This window comes from Protopterus annectens, chromosome 3.part1, assembly GCF_019279795.1.
Source record: "Protopterus annectens isolate FY-2018-M chromosome 3.part1, PAN1.0, whole genome shotgun sequence".
Classification (NCBI taxonomy): Eukaryota; Metazoa; Chordata; order Ceratodontiformes; family Protopteridae; genus Protopterus; species Protopterus annectens.
Window position 1 is genome coordinate 1,406,095,102 of NC_056732.1, and position 22,998 is coordinate 1,406,118,099.

Here is a 22,998-nt window from a genome sequence, read left to right on the forward strand (position 1 = left end):
TTGTCATTTTCATTTCAGCCTATGTCACATCTTATAAAACTTTTTGTTTTATTGAAAGCCCCCAATCAAAAAACAAATACACCACTAAAACCTATTAACTTAATACTATGACACAAAACTATGTACATCTTCAAATACTGAAGTTTTACCCTCCTAACAGGAACAACTGACCCAAACTGACAGTCACACTTACAGGCTTGGGTTAACCTAAAAGGAAGGTTATCCATGCTAAGACACATGGCACAGCCTGTGCTTCTACTAAGTGCTTTCTGGTTTTGTCTGGTCTTTATTATTCTCCCAGACTGGGAAAACACTTGAATGCTTTCAGAAAACATATCATAGCCATTGAAAGAAAGAAAAGTATTTTATTTTTACTATTCTTTATCAGTCTGTCTCCATGGAGACATAAGATACAGAGTTGCTTCTACAAGCCTTTATTTGCTTACTACAGAAAAGTTTTATTATATTCAATGTTCTTTTTAGTTGCTTTCTCAAAACTTGTTATGAGATCAAGCCAAGTGCCTTAATCCAGTCATTCCTCCTATGCAAGAATGAAAAAAAAAATCATCAATTTTTTTTGTATCGTTGTACCATGCTCTTTTGACCAGACTTTTCTTCTTTTTTTTTTTTTTTTTTTTTGTTATGCAGCAGTGCCTATATTTTTAAACACTGAACAAGGAGAATGAAGGAAAAAAAAAACAGGGGCACCTGTTTATTATCCCCATTACACTTGAAAATAACTGAGAAAACTCTACTTTATAGCATGCAGCTTATATCATGCACTATAAAAATACTACTGTTAACAACAAAATTTTGTTTTATTTAGTTAACCCTCTCCCTCCTCTTCCACATGTTCTTCCAAACATTAATGACATGAAATAGGGCATATGCTGTATAGTCCATACAAGTTTAACAAAGTCAAAAAGTGCTATACTTCCAGTTTTTCATGTTCTGTCTTGTTTCACAAATATAATTAATGCTTTGCAGTCCCACATTTGTCAATTTCCAAATTGCTGGTTTTATTCCTGTTTATTTCCATCTCCCAGTTCCAGTCTCTGCTTAATTTCCAACATACTCCTGGTTCTTCTAGTTAAATCTTGTGCTTTTGTTTCTTTCTCAAGCATTTTCCATTGAAACACTGGAAAAGGTTTCACTAGCACAGTCTCGCTGTGGACTTTATTACCAGAACAAGAAGCAGAATCTCCTCCTGTTTCACAGCTCACTTTTTGTATGACAAACATTTGTATTTCCTTCTTAACATGTCCTGCATCAAAAATCTTTTGTACTTCCAGGAAAGAATATTCTGAAGATAGCTGGGGACGGCAGTTTGAAAATCACTCCTGCTTCTCAACATTCCTTGATTAGTAGAATACATGTATTCATCTCCTGCCTAGTGTACAGTGAGTAATCATTTTCCACAAACACACTACTGTCACCCACCTTTATTACACAAAGTAGCTGGCACAGTTTTGTCAGAGTCAACTTCTCCTGCTGGTAAGAATGCATCTTTACTATTAAAAATCTAGGTTGCTTTCTTGTGGCCAGGTTTGGAGCATACACATGGTGTGCCCTTTCAATTAACAACTCCTGCTGTGGAATACCAGTCCAGTTGCTTGTTTGTGCTTTCATAAAATTAATACAGTCTGTTCCTTCCAGCTCCTCTGGTACACCAGAAAAACCCAGGTTTTCCCCATGTGCTCTGTCCTCTAATTCTATTTTTTTAAACATCTCTTCTTGAGCAGTCATATATTCAAGCCAGCCTCTTCTTCATTTTGACCGCTGATTTTTGCAGATTTATCACCTCATCTGACTGTTTAAAGCATCTTCCATTTTTTCCAGTCTTTTGTTATTTGAGTTGATATACTTCATCAGTGTTTCATTTATTTAAATCAGATCTAAGTACATTCAACTTATTTTTTCCTCTAAGTTACTGGAAGTCATGTCTTTCACCAAAGCAATGCTTTTGGCTGAACAGTTTCAGAATTTTTCCCAGTCAGTGTTTTTCCCCTCACCTTTTGTAATCAATTTTCTATCAGGTTCTCTGAATTTCTTTTTTGCTGGGATCCAGGCAGTGCACTTACTAGCCAGTTACTGAAATTTACCCAAAAATATGAGTTTACTGGGTCTTTCTAAATTTTTGTTTTCACACTGGGAGAGCTGAAATGAAGCTGTTACTCAATGTGCAGATATTTTGGAAGTCCCTGTAACATATTCTCTTGAGAGATATTCAGTGTTACTTATACTGAAGCTTACGGCTTCATATTCCTGTAAATATCTCAATAAGTATCCACTCAGAGAGGAATTTCTTGCTGTCATGTCAAAGTTTATGATGGTTAGCAAATGTGTTCCAACGATATATGTCTTAGTGTTATAGTTTACAAGGTTTGTATATGAAAGTTTAGCAAAAAATACAACTCTGGGTTTGTGCTCATTATAATATATTACTGTATTTATAGAAAAAACTATGAATGCATTGTTACTGCTGTAAAAGATGCTTCTTATGTTTGCTTATCTCATGCCTTTATGTTGATTTTTCAGAAAATACTCTGGAATACAAAGATGTGTGTAGGCTGCTAGAGGTGTGACATTCCAAACCACATAGGTGCTAATGAGTTAAGTAAGCATTCTCATGACTGTAGTAATTTATTTTTGGTATGAAACGTGTTGAAGAATTTGAGATGAGGGACAGTATTCTGGAAAAGAAAGTTAATTTGGCAAATTGAACTTCATGCAACTTAACTCCCCAGATGAAATGATACACGGCATAGTAACTGTTTGTAAAAACTTGTGAATAGTTAATATTTAAAATGGATGGGATTTCATTATGTAAAAATAAAGTCTGTTTGGAGTAGTTCATGTTCTGAAGAAGTCTGTTAAGAAAGCAGTAAACCTTAAGCTGGTGCAGTCCATTGTGTGTTTTTGCATTATCAGTTTTTTATTTATACACAGAGTATGTTTTACTTTTTGTTTCTTGCTCTGCACTAGTCTGCCAACCAGGCTGTGCATGCACTTCCATTTCCATGGTTAGGTCTACTAGCATCTACACACTCCACACCTCATGCTATTAAGATTTCTGTACCATGCAGGTTTTGGAAAAAATCCATCATAATGAAAACCACAATCAAATCATAAAATATGGGATTCCTACCCCGGATTCATTGTAGTCAAATCAGAGGCATTCATCTGCAGTAAAACAGTTATATGAATATCCAAATATGAGAAGAGGAGTGATTTTTTTTTTCAAGCAAATGCATTTACAATTAGCATTATTTTCTTAAGCAGAAGAAAATTTTAGCAACACATTTTGGCACTGGCACATTTTTTTAAAGTTTTGATTTTCCTGTGCTGCATGCAAAAAGCTAAGCATTAACTACATATAACACTTGAATCCTGCATAGCCTTCCCGAACCAAAACTATTTTTAAAAGCAAACAACTACAATCAGAGTTACTGCTAACATCTAATGACAGAATACTCATGTCACTCTTGAAAGAATTGCACTAAAAAATAACTGTCTCGCTGTGTTGTGTGTTCCTCTGTACAAATATATACTGGATTCATATGCAAAACCATTATTACCTCATTTTCCAAAGGATTCCCCCAAATTATTTTTGGGTAGTTTTACTCTGTCTAATAAGTGTCAGTGTCTGCATCTGAAACCCAGTCTGAAAATTTCCATGACATTTTCAGGAAATGTTACCAACATAACTGCCGAGAAAACCTATCAGCTTATACTCAATCTCAAATGGCAAAGCAGTGACTGCATCTTAAATTTTAAATAAAAACATATTTTAATATTAAAGGAATTTTACCCCACAACTTTTAAAAGGATGAAAATATCACCTTTACACAGAAAATCCATTCTTATTAGATCTGAAGTCACATTTATTTATTTTGTATATCTGCAGCACCCAACTGATCCATTCATTCCCCAGTGGTAGTGACTGGGTTTTTATGGAGGAGGCTACTCTACAGATCCTGTTGACTTGTCCTGCGCCACCCCTTGACAGCCTGAAAGTTCCAATACAATTGCCAAGGAATTTGAATGAGGACTTCCATGTGTGTGCAATGTCTAGATCAAGCAGCACACCTCTTCTAGTGCAGGTACACCACTGTTTTCATGCTGCTGGCAATAAATCTGCATTCTTGCAGGTGTCAAACTGCTTCCTGCCTCTCGGGATGGGCAAGCTGGCACTGGCCACTCATTCCCATCTTCCCCTATCTGGTCCCTCCAAAACCCTACCACTAATTGGGCACAGATAACTTAGACTGCGCAATAAGGGTTTTATCCAAGGTCATACTTATGTTGTTGACAGACTTGACCTGTTACTCTGAAAGGAAATGAGAGCAATACTTTTACTTAATGTTGCAGTCAGCTGATTTCAAAGAATGTTCTGACCTGCATTTCATTTGACCTAACTTAAAATGTCAATCTCCATACACTACTTCAAAACAGCAACATGAAATTTTTCAGGAATGGAAATCTGGATGGTCAGCCCTATATTGTATAGTGCTAATAACCACTAGAGAAGATAAATGGCAGAATCTCAAATATGTGCATGCTTTTAAGCACAAGAAAAATAAACAATTTCTGTTACCATTTAATACAAACAGAAAATGTTCTTTTACTGTGAAGACAGCATTATTACTAGTACTGACTTTACAAAAACAAACTAATCGTACAACTGAGGTATACAGCGAGTCATTCGTTAGCCTAAAAAATGCAAAACGTATATTTTATTGTGAACCAAATGGCAAAATTACAGCACCCAGAAGATTATACAGGACTACTGTCGGTGCTTAGTAATACAGGACCCTTTCTTCTGAAACCATTTGAAATATTCAAGCAGATTTTATAAAGTAACATGTCACAACCTTCAGCTATCGAACTTAATTGGTGATATCAGGTGTCAAGGCACAAGTACAACTTTACCTTCAGGTAATTTATTTGACCATGTACAAGTCTAACTTTAGAGGTTGAGTAATCATAATTTCAGTCAATTCCCTGTTCAGGAGAATGGGTTTGGGATTGGCATAATGGTTAAGGTGTTTGCTTCACAGACACAAGACACAGGGTTTGATTCTAACCTCTGGCCACTGTTGAGTTATCAACAAGGCATGTGATAATCTGCAGACTGTCTAGTACTTACCTATGAACCTTAGAAATATGCATGACTACCTTCTAATATGACAGATCAGTAAAGATGCATTCTTTTAAAATGAATGTAATGTTTACTTCTTATGCAATGACACCTCATTAAAAGTATATTTTGGTCATGAGTTGCGCAGTCAGCCTAAGCAGAACTTGCATAGCTCTAGTGGAAACTGGGTATAATGCAACTGACAGACTGTGACCATGATGGCCTTGGAATCATTGTGGTTGGTACCTATGTATAAAAGCCATATGTTAATTCCCCTTCAGAGTTCATAATAAAACATATGAAATTATAATACAGCACTTGGGTATAAAATGTACATAATACTTTAATGTTACCCTTATTAATTTAAATGCAACTTAATGATGAATTTGATCCGACTGTTTTGGCAGCCTCAAACCATGGACTTCAAGATATGACATGTTACACGAGGAAAACAATATTTTTCTAGTGAAATACATATGATGTTTACTTCTGATGTAATGACAACTCAATAAATTTATATTCTGGCCCAGTGCTGTATTAAGCATCCTAAGCAAATGTCATATACCCAACAAAGTTAATACTTACTAATGAAAATGACTAAGTAAGCCTATGTTGACGGGGCTACACTTTGAATTTAAGAATACGTGATAAAACTTCAATAAAATTATACTTAAATGGTTATATATTTCATCTAAGATTGCACTTCCAACCTTGAGGAATTAAAATCTCAACAATGAATTTCATCTCCTCCATTTTGTCCACTTCCCAGCACGGTATCTTGACTCGTAGCACATTACAAATTAAAAAAAAAAAATTATTCTACAAAAATGATATATTTGGCACTTGTGCTGTATAGCCCAGAGTGACTAAAAGTCATACCTCCCCCCTTTGGAAAATGAGTACAATGAAATGCAGGACAGTGACAGTTAAAGGTCTATGGACTCTTGTACACAGGTACCAAATGCAGAAGGCCACACGTCAGTCCTGCTTTTGAGACTTTGAATAGGTTTTCAGGCAATGACAATAGGACATTTAAGACAGCTATTCCACCCTTAGGAATTTAACTGAGCTCAAAGCGGAATTTAAATTTACCACATTGGCTGCTGCAGATCATGGATTTTGAGCCTTGAATGTTACAACTGAGCCTTTTTTTTTTTTTTTTTTTTTTTTTACTTCTGCTGTAATGACAACTCAGTAAATTACTACTACAACTACTGCTGCATTCCAAGTGAAAGTCATATACACTCATAGCCCACAAGGGAAATAGAATATAATTCACCATGACAGAATGTGACTGAATAGAATGAATAAGCATGATTATGCCTAAGAGACAGTATTACAAAACCTTATAACAAATCTTTGCATGGGATTATTCTTGGAAGGTCAGGTACAAAATGCATCTGCAATAATTTACATGACTTACAATGCTGAGTGCCACCTCATTATACTGGCTACTTCAGACCATGCAGTCTCAACAATGTTACATTACAAATAAAAAAAAAAATCTTTCTCCACAGAAATATATACTACCTTTACTTACACTGCAATGACAACTCAGTAAAGCAATATTCTGGAGAACTGCTGCATTATAGGATGTCATATAACAGAAATAAGAATATAATGGAAGATGTCAAACTCGGTGAAATTAATTATTTATTGACCAGGAAAGTCCGACTGGGTCAGAAACCCATTTTCAGTGGAGGCCCAGGGAGAAAAGCTCCACACAAATGGCAGACATTTTGACAATCAACAGTTGTGTATATACATGCTATTACAAAAAAAAATTACATTTTAACTTTAATACAAGAATACACACAGTTACAGAGATAACACAGCTTAATAAGTAGAGTAACAGTTTACAGTCAGGTCTATATAGGATATGAGGTGGGATTATATTTGTAAGAAGGTGAGGTAAGTCATAGGTATAGTCTGTAGTTAGATTTTCAGGATTTAGAAGGAGATTTGCAGGATTTAGAGAGAGAGAGATATCTATGAATCCCTGCATTTGGTGCCTGAGTATAAAATGCCATATGTTAATCCCCTTTTTGAGTTCTCAATAAAAAGGAATATGTCAATTGCCCTTTGAGAGTTGACAATATGATTATCAATGAATTCTAACAAGACACTCAGATACAAAATACACCGAAGACTGCAATTCTACCCTCATGGATTTAAAAGCTGCTCACTGCTGAATCTAAGTACACCACCTTAGATATTTCAGACTAAGGACTGAGCCATGGCATTTTATAACTGAAAAAAACAAACCTTTTTCTGGAGAAATGTACATGATTATTATTTTTCTTCTGATACAATATCAGCGCACTAAAGTTATCATCTGGACATGTGCTGCATTCCATTACCCTGTTTTTAACAGAGTACAATTCAACTTCGTAGTCTAGCACATTCTAACAGCCAGACTGGTGGTCATTAGCAATACAGTGTTATCTGTGAAACAGCTATTTTTTAATAAAATGTTTTGGATAGCAAATCAGCACATTTAGATAAGGGTAATGCTTTTAAATGCATAATTAAAAGATGCCCTGGAAATTTAATTTCTTAGTGCCAAATCACAATTCCCAGTAATGCTTTCCCAGTTTCCTTTTTTTCAGTATAAATATTTCAAATTATGGACAACATCATTTTAGTGATAAATAGCATTTTAGTTCACGTTATAAAAGCAAAATATATGTGACAAACCCTACATGTTTGTTCTGAACTGAATTTAAAGACATTTGTATTAGGGATGCTGTAAAAAATTATAACAAAGGATTAACTTGAAATTCAAAACACTAGATTATGTCTGAATTCTCTTTTGAAAAATACAAGAAACCCCAATTAATAGTTGACTTAGCTACTTCCAAATAAATATATGAACAAAATTCAATGTCTCTCTAGCTGCACTCGACAGAGATCAAATACCAGTGCAGTTATGTTCCCCATAATGTAAGCTTTAAGGTGACATTTTGATAGCTTGCATGTATAGCATGGTTTAGAAATTACTGTAAATTTCAATAGGCAATATGTGATGCCTACCAAAACATCTGTTTGCATCATTAGAGTTTAATGAGGTATACCTGCATCAGACTTTTCCCCCCAACTCACCTGAGCTATTAGTGTCATCAATATATTTGAGTTCTTCGGCAGGTGACTGGAATAAAAGAGAAATAAGAATAAATCACTGTGGAATCAGCTCTTGAACCTGTTTTCTGACACTTTTATTTAATGCCATACCCTTGTCTTCACAAGCAGTTAAATAAGACTTTATTGTGTTAAACTTTGACATCACAACCCACAAGGCAAGCATGCATAGAAAAGAAGATGAGCTTTGGTCCTCAAAATTAGAAATAGCCCATGGATAAAAAGGCCAACATTAATAAAACTCTCAACAACCCATTTACTATAACCACTTATAAGGTTCCTCTGCCAAAATATGTTCCACAGTAAAAATGTAAGTAAAATGAATAAAAAGCCAGGCTTGGTGAGCTAACTAGAACTTATCTGCTGTTAGATTGTATGTTGAATTGATGCACTTTTCATCACCAAACAGTCCTTAAAAGTTCACTTCTGATCACAGGCATGGTTTCAACTCATGTTTCTAACATGCTTCCCAAAGCATGTTAAGCATCCATGTGTTTATCTGCTCCATCCAGTAAGGTCAAAACAAACATTCAAATACAGAAAATACTCTTGTTAGGACAACTGTTTTCAAATATGATAGGGTGCATCCTTAAGGTACATTTTTGACTGAAGTACACAAACCGATGAATATTTTATGTTCCATAAATGCAGAACACAATGTTTTGTCAAATGGCAATATACCAGACACCTCTAATGTTAACAGTATGTCACAGGTGAAGAAAAAAGCATGTATTGAGAGCTGTTTTAATAAAAACTAAAAAACATGTTTGTGAAATACATATGGAAAAGCAAAAAGTGCATTTGCATGAAGACTGCTTGCGATAATCACTGAAGTCTAAACAGGATTGTTGTTGCAGGATATTAATAAAATTAATGAGATTAACTGCAGGCTTCCAGAGAAATATGAAAACTGTCAGATCTTCCTAGAGGGCAGGAATTTACCTACCACACTATTGCTGTCAGCTGAAGTTTGGCTGTCAAACAAAATAACCCACGCCATATTGTATTCTAACATTGCATTTTTTACTGCCTAAAATCCTTCATTAATTGGATGCAATTCTACTTCCCATGGCACAACTTTGGAATAGCACTGAATTATTAATAACTACCTTAAAAGCAAAGAGCACATTACAAACTGAAACAATAAATACAAAATGGGCAGCCTAATATAAATAATCAAAACTGTTATAACATTAAACAAATTTGCTTATAAATCTACATCTAGCTATGTATTGCTGAAACAAATACTTTAAAATTTGGGTTAGTCATCTCAATATATCCCATTACCAAATTGGACATCTTCAAAGTGATAAATAATTCGGTGCACGTTAAAATATCAGATTACAAAGACTCCTAAGATGAACACCAGGGTAACCAACTAAAAACATACTTACAGCCAAGGTCACTTCTTTGCTATTCTACATTCCTGTTAATCTACTTCAACTACATCTATTACATTTTCTAGCACTGACACATCCTTTAACTTCCACTTTCTAGTTATTACTTTTTTTCTAATGGTAATGTCATTATTAAGGAAACCAAGGCATGCTCACTCCCTGTCAGGTTCAATTAACCACAACATCCTAACATCACTTTTAGAAAGAGTTACTGTCTTGTTAAGCAGCCCTTCTAAACTATTGCCAAGTCCTATTCTAACTATCCCACCTCAGCCAAGACAAAACAAAAGTTCCTATGCTCTCAGTGCTCCCCACACCACATCTCCAACATGCTGGGCCCATTTGCAGGAACATCCATAAAGCTGGAGTAACAAAAACTTGTGAAAAAAACACTTTCAAGCAGACATTCAAAACTTCCAGAACTTCACAGTGTACCTCACAACTGGCAAATTGCTTTGCTAACCTTGTCATTTAGATTACCTTGCAAATCTACTGTCCAAGTCTGTTTCACCTTAGATATGACCTTCAATTTTAAATCACTCAGACTTTTCAATTTCTACTAACAAAGTCTTTGTCACCCAATCACTTGCACTTTGCATAGTAATTTATTTGCCTCCGATTAACCGGACAGTCTGACTGGGCAAAGCCCCTTTTCATCAGAATTCCAGGGAGAAAAGCTCCACATTATATACATCTGCCTGAGCTAACAATAAAAATGTATTATTTAATTTAATAGGGGATCGTCATGTTACAAACTACATAGTATTTACAGCATGCTAAACTCAGCCACATCTATAAAATGTATATACAGCATGCTAACCTCATACACAGCAGAACATTCAGCATTACTTATATTGTATATCTACTCCCACTGTAATCTTAGCATAGACAGCAAAATGAAACACATGCATATTTCATTCAAACTAAACTCACCTGAAACCAGGTGATTACAATAGCAAAAGTATGGGAAATTTGTGATGTCTGATGGAATTGACTGAATGAAGAGGGGACTTTAGTAATGGTGTTGGTACAAGGGCGGGACTGTTTTACTGAAAGGTATGACTTCTTCAGTGGATTATAAATTAGACAGGGTAAGATGCAGAATACAAAGAGTCTTAGTAATGGGACTGTCATAAGTGCAGGATCATTTTCTTGAAAGGTATGCTTTTCAATTACATTGTACATTGTGGATATGATGAGATATTTCTAATATCTGTTGGTGTCAAATTCCACAATTTAGCGATGTATACAGAGTACAGACAGTCATCATTATGATTTTTTTTGAGATTTCTTGAGTACTAGGTGTTGATTTAATAAGCACATTTCTCTGTGGGGTTTGACCAGTTTAATAACAGTCTGGTAGCAAGGCATCTGTCTGGCTCATAAAAGATGTAGGCTAATGGGTTAAATAGCTCCAGACAGTTAAAGGAGTGAACTGCCAGATTGTGTTACCCTCAGTCAGTGTTGTTACTTGCAAACTTTGCAATTTTATTATACAATGCTCCAATCTGGCTAGCTGACAGAACTACAGTAAGGCATATGGGATACTATGGAGTGTGTAGACCTGTGTAGGTATTGCGAGCTTATTATGTTAGAAAAGGTTTCACTTTATAAAGAACTCCTGTTATGGTTATTTTTTGAACTGCAAGAGTGCTGATCAGACCTTAATCTATGGTTAAGTATTATTCCCAGTAATAATTAAAGTAAAATAGGAGTAATACTTTTGAGAGCATTAAAATCTACAACTCAGGCTGTGAAGAGTAACCCCTCACACACCAGCCAAATAAATACTCAAGTCAAATTGCTGCCTAGCTTGAAGCCATATACATCAGGGTGATGCAATCCTCTTCTATCCCAACAGACCAGTTTAGTCTCCCTCTCCCTCCATCAGCTTAAACACTTTTTCCCCCTGGAATACCAAGATTCATATAGCCAATAGGTAAAAGCAAAGTCAACCAAGCTTTAGCTTCATTATTAAATAATTACTAATTACAGAGGCAGCTCCTAAATGCTTTACCCCATGCAAGGGTCCCATCAAATTATCTATGGTATGATTCCAGTTATTCTCATTAGGAGTAATAATATAACTTTCGACTACAGGAAGGTTAAGGCCATTCTCTAGCCAAATGGGACAGGTTAATATGAGCACAGAAAGGGGAAATAGCTAGGCTTAAAAGGGATCTCAACGGCAGCTAGCCTAGTACTTACCTATGAACCAAATGTCTGCTTTGTTGCACCCAACGTACATGCCATTACATATAGGGCGCCTTCCTTGATACAAAAATAGGACCCAAAAAATGTTCAAATTCTTCATAATTTCTACTCATTAAACCAGTTAAATCTTTCCATATCACTTTATGGAATTCCATCTGTAGTAAATTCAAAATCTACCTTTGCACATCATCATAACAGCAACAAACATGCAACCCACCTTTTTCTTGTGCAGTATACAAGTGAGTTTGCTCCCCTGCAGTTTTGTAGTTTTTTTTGGAAATTAAGTTTAGATTAAGATTCTATAATTCTTTCAGATATTCTATATTTCAATGTGCAATTCTATACTTATCTGCATAGTTAACCATTTATTTATCGACATTTAATTACTGGGAAAGTCCGACTGAGTAGGAACCCATTTTCACGAAGGCCTGGGGAGAAATGCTCCCCAGTATTACAAAGCATTTTAAGAATAATAATTTTACAGTCTTTAAAGTAATACAAAAAAAAACAAACACAGTTTAAACAATTCTACCAAATTAGACATAATATGAAAACATTGGTTAACAGTAGATACAAGTTATACGACAATGATTTAAGAGAGAAATTTTAGCCAGTTTATAAAGAAACTGAAGACAAGTTAGTATAATACAGAAATTGCAATATGAAGCGAGACAAAAGCAGGCTTATGGTATATTCAGAGAGAAAACCAGGTCAGAGAAATTGATAGAATAAAGGAAGTGAGTGAAGAAGGGAAAATAAGGAGATGTAAGGTATGTATAAGTATTTACCCACATTTAACTGTTAACTGTGTTGTTTAAAATGATTTAACTAGAAAAGAATGAGTTAATTTATTCACTTTTAAAAAGTTTATGACCAGTAGCCTTTTGCTTATTTATTAATTAAGAGGATATTTATTTCTAACTGGGGATGGGCTACTGACATCTACTTCTGGCTGGCCAGGCTGCTCAGCAACACATTACTGTGTGTTTCTATTTTTGTTTGGCTTAGCAAGACTGAAACAGAGACTGAGAGGTCCCCAGTCTGGTCATCTGGAATGGTGGCAGTTTACTACAGTGGAGCCAAGACAAATGGCTGCAGTGTCTGAGAATACTTCCTGCCTTCCCTGAAAATAAGTGTGTGTGTGTGTGTGTGTGTGTGTGTGTGTGTGTGTGTGCGTGCGCACGCGTGGATGAACAGAAGAGCTTGTTCAAAGTATAGTTACAGCTGGCAAATGAGCATTGGAAGCCAATAAACACAGAGTGGAGAGTGCAGTCCACTTTGCTGGGGTTACCTGACACAATGGGGTTTGGCAAAAAAATATGAGTTCTTTATAAGGCTGGCCTGCAGTCCAGTTCAACCTGCTAACTTGTCTAATGAAAGTTCAGCAATAAGGTTCTCTCATTTTTTGAGCACCCAAATTGCTGAGGTTCTTCCTGCAAGCTTCATCTTCCCTGGCCAATTTATTATGCATTTAACAATGCCATTTTAGCTGCCAAATTAGCACAATATTCCTTCAATGCTTTGCATCTTCTGTTGAAGCCTTCCATGGCATCACAATGGCTATTTTGCACATCAGTTACTTCAGCATCTTTTTTTATTTACTTATTCTATAAAAATGACATACTCTGTAGACATTTCATGCATACTCCCAGGGAACCTTGGTTGAAATAACAGAATAAAGTGTATTTGCATTTACCTGAAATGAAGCAACTTCCTTATTACAATCTGCCATGTAATCAGTTACTTGTTCAGACAATACAGCTATTTTAGGTCCATTAGACTGCTTTTTCTTTGCCTTCTTACCATCTTTTGTCACAAATGTCACCATTTAAAACCATAAAAGTCACCAGCAATGTTTAGCCACTTGTGAGAGCAACTAAGTGAAACAATCTTTAATCACAGCACTGTCACCAAGATACTATCTTCTATTCTTTTTTGATGCTGGCAGCGATGCAGAACAGCATTACTACTAAATGTTCTTTATCTAGAGCCTAAAGATCTGAGGAGTACTACACAGCTGTAAAGTACCACTACAGAGTAACATCACACTGTAAAACTAAGTAACTTGCCAACCAAAAAGGACTCTCGCACACATAATGGCCCAGTACAAACTACGTACAAAACAAAAAGCACGTCCAAGACCTATGCGGTACCAGGGTGAGGAAGACAGCAGCCCTTTCTGAAGCAATGCATCTTCTGTTCAAACACTTGTGATGAGTAACTTCACACCACTATACTATGTTCAAAACAAGGATCACTGCAGCAGGACAGCCACAAGATGTATGGGTCTTTTTAGACCCTGTTGGACTAACTACCACACACAGCTGAGTGTTAAAACCAAACATGATTGGTTGGTTACAACTGCTCTTGTAAGTGTGCAGTGGCAATAACTGTACTAATTTTACAATGAGCATCCAAACTGCCATACTTAAAGCAGGTGGACAGAGCATCCCAAATATCAGCTTTCCAAAATAATGACAGATGTTCTTGAAAAAAAGGCTGTAGAGGTAGCACCTAAAAAAGAAGTTATGTACTCACCATAATGTTCTATCTGTGTTGTTCATTTTCATTCTTCCTCAACTGATGGGCTCAGATCCAAACTGTCGGATCTGACTCAGCCATTGCAAAAGCTCGTGGCAACTTAGAACTCTTGAGCTTCTCCCTTACCCAGAATGCACCAACCCCAAACTACCTCAGATCTTGTTTGCTAGCTACAGCATACAAAAACAGTTCTTGTACAAATCGGACATAAATGTAAACGTAGAAAAAAGGATAGACAAGGCTGAATCTGGAGCTCTGTCATTCTTGGAATACACAAATTCTTTCATAGCCACTTACTCTTCCAGAAAAACCATAAGGATGGAGGTTGGTGGGTGGGGAGTTGAGGATGAATGCAAATGGACAACACAGATGGAATCTTATAGTGAGTACATAACTTCTTAATCTGATGATGTCAATTTTCATTCTGTCCTCACCTGATGGGGCAGAGTCCCCAGCTACGTAAATCCCAGGGTGGACTCAAGGAAGGATATTCCTAAGCACCATTGAGCCAAATGATGCTCTACCTCTGGATACCAAATCCAATTTGTAATGAGTGATAAACGTATGGGGGCAAAGCTCAAGTTGCTGCTGCAAATATTTCATCCATGGAAGCTCATGAATGAAAAACTGAGAAGTCTCTAAAGACCTGGTTGAATGCGCATGAATTTGCTTTGGTAAAAGGATATCCAATTTGTTGTAAACAAAGGAGATGCAGCCAGTAAGCCATCTGGCTAGAGTGAATTTGGACGATGGTTTACCCATTTTCACATCAGCAAATGAAAAACAACTGATCTGTATTTTGATGTCCTTTGTTCTATGTAAATAGAAACACCGTTGCCTATAAATATCCAACAAATGTAACAAGTGCTTGCCCTTGTTTGAATAATTTTGGAAAGAAAGCTGGTACATCGATGGACTGGTCAATATTATATTTGTGATAAGGGAAAGTTGGATGAGAGGTTAGTGCAGCCTTTTTTTAATTAAATTACCGCTTTTTTAAAAATTTAATTTTTTGTGATCAGTGACAGTGGTATTATAAATGACTGTCATGATCTGCTATATATGACTTGAATTCTGCAGTAAGTTTTACAGATAATGGCTATATTCTGCTGTTTAAGCTGTTCTGTAGTGTCTGTGCAAGACATCTGCAGAAGCAGTCAACTTTGTAGGGGAGAAGGCTGCTCTAAGAATTAATTGGACTTGTCTAGACTACACACTTGGACATTACAGCTCTCCATCCTGCTTGTATTGTACTAGAATTGAGAAATTGCCCTGTCGGTTGACCAATCAACCTTATTCCAGCATAAAAACTGCCATCTCCTCCCTAAGCTAAGGAACTGAACCAATTCTCTCCCTGAGCAACAGTCCCTCAAGGAAAAATAAAAGAAACTGTCCAACCTACTTGTACTGTACTAGAAAGTCCCATAAGGAAAAATAAAATAAACTGTCCAACCTGCTTGTACTGTACTTGAATTGAAAAATTGCGCTGTCGGTTGACCAATCAACCTCATTCCAGCATAAAAACTGCTGTCTCCTCCCTAACTGAAACAATTCTCTCCCTGAGCAACAGTATGCGTTTTAAAACTACTGTCAGTATAGGTTCATAGGTTCATACTAGGCTATCTGCCCTAGGGCATTTATAAGCCTAGCCAAAGTGTGTTTGGCTTTCGCCACCCATTTTAAATGAATTTTGCTATGCCCTTTTTCGAGGTTAGTATACTGTGCCTCTGTCTAACAGTGACACAGAAGTGAAACCCGGGGTAAATCTACGATCTCCCATCCACTCATCAAGATTCCTCTTGAAGAGAGTCTATGAAGGACTCTGCCTAACCTGGACTGGGATTTTATTCCAGAGTGAAGGGTGCCTCTGGGATATGAATCTGTCCCTCCAGCATGTCCTATTTATTTCAGTGCTGAGGTTCCAGTCTCTCGAGCGCGCAGCTCGATGGGATTTGGATTTTCTGAGGTGCAGCATGTCCATTAATTCCGGGTTGTACATGGCTTTATACGTCAGGCACAGATCGCCTCTGAGCAGGCGGTATGCCACTGAGTAGAGCTGGAGTTTCTTTAACCGGGCAGCATATGGCATTTGTTTGAGCCCATTTGATCCTCTTGGTGAGGTACTTTTGGGGTCTTTCCAGTTGCTGCAGGTGTCTGGTAAGGTACATCCGAAAAGGGGCATTGTACTCAATTATGGGCCTGATGAGAGATGAGTAAAGAGGCACGATGACCTCCCCTGATCTAGATGTGAATCCCTTCATGATTAGGTGGGCTATATAAAATGTTTTTCTAACCACTTTGGCCACATGGCTTTCAAATGAGAGATTGCTATCAACTTGGATCCCCAGGTCCCTAATTACTTCTTCCGTACTTAATGGATTACCACCTATGTGGTAATTTGTGGGCAATTTGTTTTTGCCAAAGGGGATGACTATACACTTTTTGGCGTTTAGCTTGAGGCCATGGCTCTGGCACCAGTTGTCTGTTTCTATGAGGCCCTTTTGTAGGATGCTTGTGTCGACTGGAGAGTCGATTATGGTGCCTAGTTTGCAGTCATCTGCGAACTTGGTCAGCCACAGTCCTTCTGTGTTGGCCTGTACCTCCGAGAAATATATACCGAACAAGAGAGGTCCCAGGACTGAGCCTTGTGGGACGCCACTTGTAACTGGTTTGGAGTCTGACATGGCTCCAGCAATTCTAACCATGTGGGTTCTGTCCTTGAGCCAGTTTGCAACCCATCTAGTGACATAGGGGTTTATATTTAAGCTGGTGAGCTTATCTATAATGCCCGAGTGGGGTATTGTATCGAAGGCTTTTGCGAGGTCCACGTAGGCTGTGTGGACCACCTTCCCCTCGTCAATGGCCTTGGTGACTGTTTCAAAGAAATCGACCAGGTTTAAGAGGCAGGATCTGCCCTTAACAAAGCCGAACTGGGTAGGATCCAGTGTCTGTAGGTCCCCAGTATCTTTATTTATGAGGTCCATGATGATCCTTTCCATAGCTTTGCAGACCAAGCTAGTCAGGCTTATGGGACGATAGTTTCCAGGATCCGTTGAGGCACCACCTTTGTGTAGAGGGACCACTGTTGCTGTACGCCACTCTTTGGGTACATATCCTGTAGTAAGGCTGAGATTGAACAGTAGTTTTATGTTTGGGTTTAGCTCTTCTTGGAGTTCATGTAGGACGCAGCTGAGATGTCAGGGGGGCAGCACTCTGCTGGGATAGATATTTGCCCTTTTGATTGGGGGGGGGGGTTTGCGCTGAACCTGTCAGCTAGGATGTTGGCAATGTCTGTGGGTTCGGTGTATTTTTTTGTCATTTTGGACTAATTCTGAGCATATCTGGGAATTCCCACCCAGGTTCCTAACATACCTAAAGAAAGCCTTGTGATTATCCTTAGTGTCCTGTGCAATTTTTCTCTCGAAGATGGCCTTAGACGATTTTATGAGTGCCCGTAGTTTTTTGCTAATACTGATCAGAGATGCCTTCCCTTTTTGGGATTTTGCTCTATCATGTAGTAGCTTCCTCCTTCTATTGTATAGTTTGTTTATGGCTGGGGTCCACCAGACGGGACGCCTGCCTTTGGAGGATTGGGTCTTGGTTTTATTTGGGATTGCATGATCCATGCATTCCTGAAGGTGTTCATAGAATGCGTTTATAAAGGATTCTGCGGTCTGAGCCGTATTTTCCACACGCCAGGGGGCTTTGAAGGATTCCACCTCGGTTTTGAGGAGTGTGAAATTTGCTTTAGAGAAGTTTTTCACTGTGGTTTTCTGGGCAGGGGGTGGGGTCGGGATGTGAATATCCAGTGAGATTAGTTTATGGTCTGATCTTACCAGCGAGGGATACACTTCTGGTCTGGAGCACAGAGCCCCCATGTTGGTGATGATCAGGTCTAGTATGTTTTCCCCTCTTGTGGGAGTGGTAACAAGTTGTTCCATAGCATTTGAGTTTATGAATTCTAGGAACCTTTGGGCTAGGATGTTGGAGCTAGAGTAATGCTCCCAGTCTATGTTTGGGTAGTTGAAGTCGCCCAATATAATGGTGTCTGGAGAGACCTTCATATTTCCCAGTGTTCTCAGGAAGGCCAAGTGGGGCTCCTGGGTTTGGGAGGGTGGTCTGTAGCAGGCTATAAACTGGAAGGCACTTTTACCCACTGTTAGTTGCACATGGATAGTCTCTGATGCTTCATGCTGTGCCACCAACCTGGAGGTGTGGGTATCTTTGACAAATATTGATACTCCCCCTCCTTTTGTGGTTCGGTCCAAGTTTTGGGGCCGAAAAGCATGGTATGCGGTATAACCTGGTAGTGCTGGGGTGCTCTCGGGAGCCTTGAACCAGGTTTCTGTTACTGCACAGATATCGATGTTCTCCATGCTAAGGAGAGTTTTGAGTGCGTGCATCTTGAGGTTTAGACTTCTGGCATTGAGTAGCATTACTCTTAGTTTCTTATCCCTTGTGATACCTATGGAGGGGGGTTTGTCTTTTGAGCCTTGCCTAAAAAAGGCACTATGGGGGTGGCAAGAGCCTTTGCCAATATCCGAAAGCCCAGGGGTGACAGGTGCAAGCCGTTCCTAGCAAAGCATTGTGGCTTGTCGAGCATGTCATCCCAGACTGACAAGCATTGGATCCCCTTTGAATGACACCAATACGTAAGCCAATTGTTGAAATTGATCATCTTGTCTTCATATTGTGGCATCATTCTTGGTGAGGGTAAGATGCTACTCAAGGTCAGGGTCATACCGGCCTGGGTTACATGCTCAGAGAGCTCCTCTATGTCTCTTTTCATGTAGTCCAGGGAGGTACGTCTCAGGTCATTCACACCAGCATGGACAATGACTGAGTCATATTTGTACTTGCCTTGGAGTGACCTGAGTGCTTGTGTTATGTGGCGGATCCTAGTGCCCGACAGGCAGCTCACCGTGACCTTCTCCTTGTTCAGCCTGGTGAGCGGGACGTCAGTGTACCTGATGATAGAGTCACCTACTACAAGTGTATTAGGTGTGTTGTTTAAATACTTTGGTTTTTAATGCACACTCCCTAGCTAGGACGGCCAGCAGCCAAAACTTTTCTATTCCCCAATTTGTCTACCTTCCCCTCTTGTACCCTCTCTGTATATAACTGATATCCTTCCCTCCTCTTACTCCTAGACCTGCTACCTCCCATGAGAACCTATTGCTGCTATACAGCCTTTGTCCACTAGATGACACCGTTTTCCTAGATCTATCCTACTGTCTTAAAATACAACTCTCAGGCATCCAGTTTTCATACCTTGTTTGAATTGCTGTCCCACTCTATCCTTCTATTTTTTTTACTCTACATCACTTAACTACCCCTGCCTGCTATTCCTACTATCAAGGCTCTTAACTCCTACCTTTCCCCACCTAAGTTTGCCTTAGCAATCGGCTCTCCACTGATTGTTCTCCTAGGTTTCACTCATTCAGTGACTTGGACCCTGCTTCCATATCCCACTATGCATCTCTCCGCTTCCTCTTAGCTAAAGTACCTTTGCTCCTTGTCCTATCGTTTTTTGCCTTTGTCCCTTCCTTTTTTCCTCACTTCACCCTCCTTTCCCAAGCTGGGCTGTATTAACTACTTAATACAGTATAAGTACTAGCCCCCTCCCCGCCCTCTCTATTTGTTGTAGAGTGCTTCCGGTCTTTACCTGCCCTCACCTATCTTTCCCCTCCTCTCTCTTTCTTATGACTTCATCAACCTCATAAATATACCTTGCCCCGTGTGACGCCATCTTTACTCCTTGGTCTAACTCTCGGCTGCTGTGCGTCCCTGGCTCTGGTGTCCATAACTGTGTAAGTTGCTCCCTGCTTTAATTGTTTAGTGCTATACATGCATTTTAGCAACAACAGTGTCTGAAAGGGTGTTTTTACAGTCAAAGGCAACAACTAATCTAACCTAGTGTGTACTGATGTTATTATTCGCCGTTACTGGCTACCTGTATTCGCATTTCTGCAGGTGGAACGGATATACGCTATTTTAGATAGCTGTAGGAAGATCCGCTGCTACTTGAAGAGTAAATGTCTTGTTTTAAATAGTAAACTCCAAGTTTGAGTAGCATAACTGTAGTCTAGCCCTATTTCTTTACAGTACTGTGTATTTTGAGTGGAAATTGTTCAACAACCTAATGAAGTTGTACTGTTCCTTAGTAACGCTGACAATGCCATGTTAATATAGCGTCTTAGCTATCTTGACTCCACATATGTGGAACGTTGTTTGAATGTTAACTAAAATAATTTGTAAGGGTCATATCTGACTTGTTTTGTTTATATGTAAACTACAAAAGTTGCAATTGTCTTTTTTTAGACAGAATATGCCATGTTTGATTAGCATCTTTGTTATCTCAACTGCATCTATGTTGATTTTGCTTGTATTCAAGCTGTGTACCTTGTTTCCTACCTCATTCCTGTTACATGCAAACTGTACTGCTCCATTTCAGAGTGGTATTGCTGTGGCGTTGCGGAATTGTTCAGATGCTACTCAATATGTTTTGATTATGCAACTGAATCTATCTAGCCTTTCATTGTTCACCTGCTATTTGGTATATGTAGAATAGTGACCTATTTTGCCCGATTCAAGTGCTTATATGTTCATTATCTGGATTGTTATTTTACTTAGTGTGTTTAACATTCTGCTTACTTTACCTCTTCGTTTCTCTCTCCCTTTATGTACCCAGCTGTCCAACCTGCTTATACTGTACTAGATAAGGTTCATAGGTATGTACTAGGCTATCGGCCCAAGGGCCTACGCAAGCCTAGCCAACAAGGTTCCCTGGCTTACACCACCCAAGAAAGTTATTTTCCTGTGCCACTGTCCAGCAGAGACACCGAAGTGATCCCCGGGGTGTATTTCCTATTTCCCATCCACTCATCAAGATTTTTCTTGAAGAGTGCTAATGAAAAACTTTGCTTGACATAGATGTTCATAGATGCCTGTTCCAGAGTATGAGAAGTCTCTGGGACAGGAATCTATCCCTCCAGCATGTCCTGTTTATTGTGGTGGCAAGGTTTAGGTCCCTAGAGCGTGTAGCTCGGAGGGATTGGGATTTCTTTAGGTGTAGCATGTCCAACAGCTCTGGGTTTGACATAGCTTTATATGTTAAGCAGAGATCACCTTGGAGTAGGCGATATGCTACGGAGTAAAGCTGGAGTTTTTTTGAGATGGTCAGTGTAGGGCATTTGTTTGAGGCCAGTAATCCTCTTTGTGAGGTACTTCTGTGGCCTTTCCATCTGCTGCAGATGTCTTGTGAGGTACATTCAAAAAGGGGCGTTGTACTCTATAATGGGTCTAATGAGTTTAGAGTAGAGGGGAACAATGACCTCTTTTTTTCCTGGATGAGAACCCTTTTATGATGAGGTGTGCCAGGTAGAAGGAGTTCCTGACTACTGTGGCGATGTGACTATCAAAGGAGAGACTACTATCCACCTGGGTCCCAAGGTCTCATCACACATTCGGTGTTAAGTAGATTGCTGCCTATGTGGTAGTTCATGGGTACAGAGTTTTTAGCAAAGGGGATGACACTGCACTTTTTGGCATTGAGCTTGAGGCCATGGCTCTGACACCAGGCATCTGACTCAGCGAGGCCCTTCTGTAGGATTTCCACATCATTTGGGGACTTGACAACGGCTCTTAGTTTGCAGTCATCTGCAAACTTCGTTAAGCAGTGGCCTTCTGTGTTAGCATGTACTTCAGAGAAGTAGATACCAAACAGGAGAGGTCCCAGGAATGAACCCTGTGGTACTCCACTTGTCACTGCTTTGAGGTTTGGAGTCTACAACTTTTACAGTGTGGGTTTTGTCAGTGAGCCAGTTGGCAACCCATCTTGTGACGTAGGGATTTATACCTAGTTTAGTGAGTTTAGCTATAATTCCAGAATGGGGGATGGTGTTGAAAGCCTTGGCGAGGTCAAGTTAGGCTGTGTGAACCACCTTACCTTCATCTACGGCTTTGGTGACTGCCTCAAAGCCGCCGATCAGGTTCAGGAGGCATGATCTGCCTTTCACAAACCCGAACTGGGTGGGATCCAGAGTTTGGAGGTTACCAATGTCTTTGTTTATGAGTTCCATGATGATACGTTCCATGGCCTTGCAAACTAGGCTCGTCAGACTAATAGGTTAATAGCTCCCGGGATCAGTGGTGGCTCCCCCTTTGTGGAGAGAGATAACTGTTGCTGTGCGCCATTCAGTGGGCACAAAGCCTCAGTCAAGGATATTATTGAACATGGTGCTTAAGTGGGGAGCCAGTTCGTTCTGAAGTTTGTGTAAAATGCAGCCTGGGATGTTGTCCGGACCCATGGATGCTGGCTTTAGAGAGTGCAGCTGTTACCTGCGTAGCTGTGATTACAGGGACTCTGCATTCTTCCTGTATAGATATGGCCCGTTTAAGGGGTGAGGGGAGGGGTAAAGTTAGTACTGAACCTATCTGCCAGGATGTTGGCAATATCAGTTAGTTCTCTAATTTCCATGCCGTTGTGCTGTAACTCATAGCAGATCTGGGTGTTCCATCAAGGTTCTTGACATAGCTATAGAATGCTTTGTGGCTGTCCTTAGAATT

General features: G+C 39.0%; 1 protein-coding gene across 15 annotated transcripts in view; it reads right to left on the bottom strand.

The window, feature by feature from the left end:
- Window positions 1–22,998, bottom strand: part of SCRIB (scribble planar cell polarity protein) — a 2,800,411-nt gene that overhangs the window by 167,920 nt on the left and 2,609,493 nt on the right. For all 15 annotated transcript variants that reach the window (XM_044067477.1, XM_044067487.1, XM_044067486.1 and 12 more), the window contains one exon: window positions 8,243–8,288. In XM_044067477.1, coding sequence (XP_043923412.1) covers window positions 8,243–8,288 — 46 coding nt within the window. The remainder of the gene's footprint in view (window positions 1–8,242; window positions 8,289–22,998) is intronic.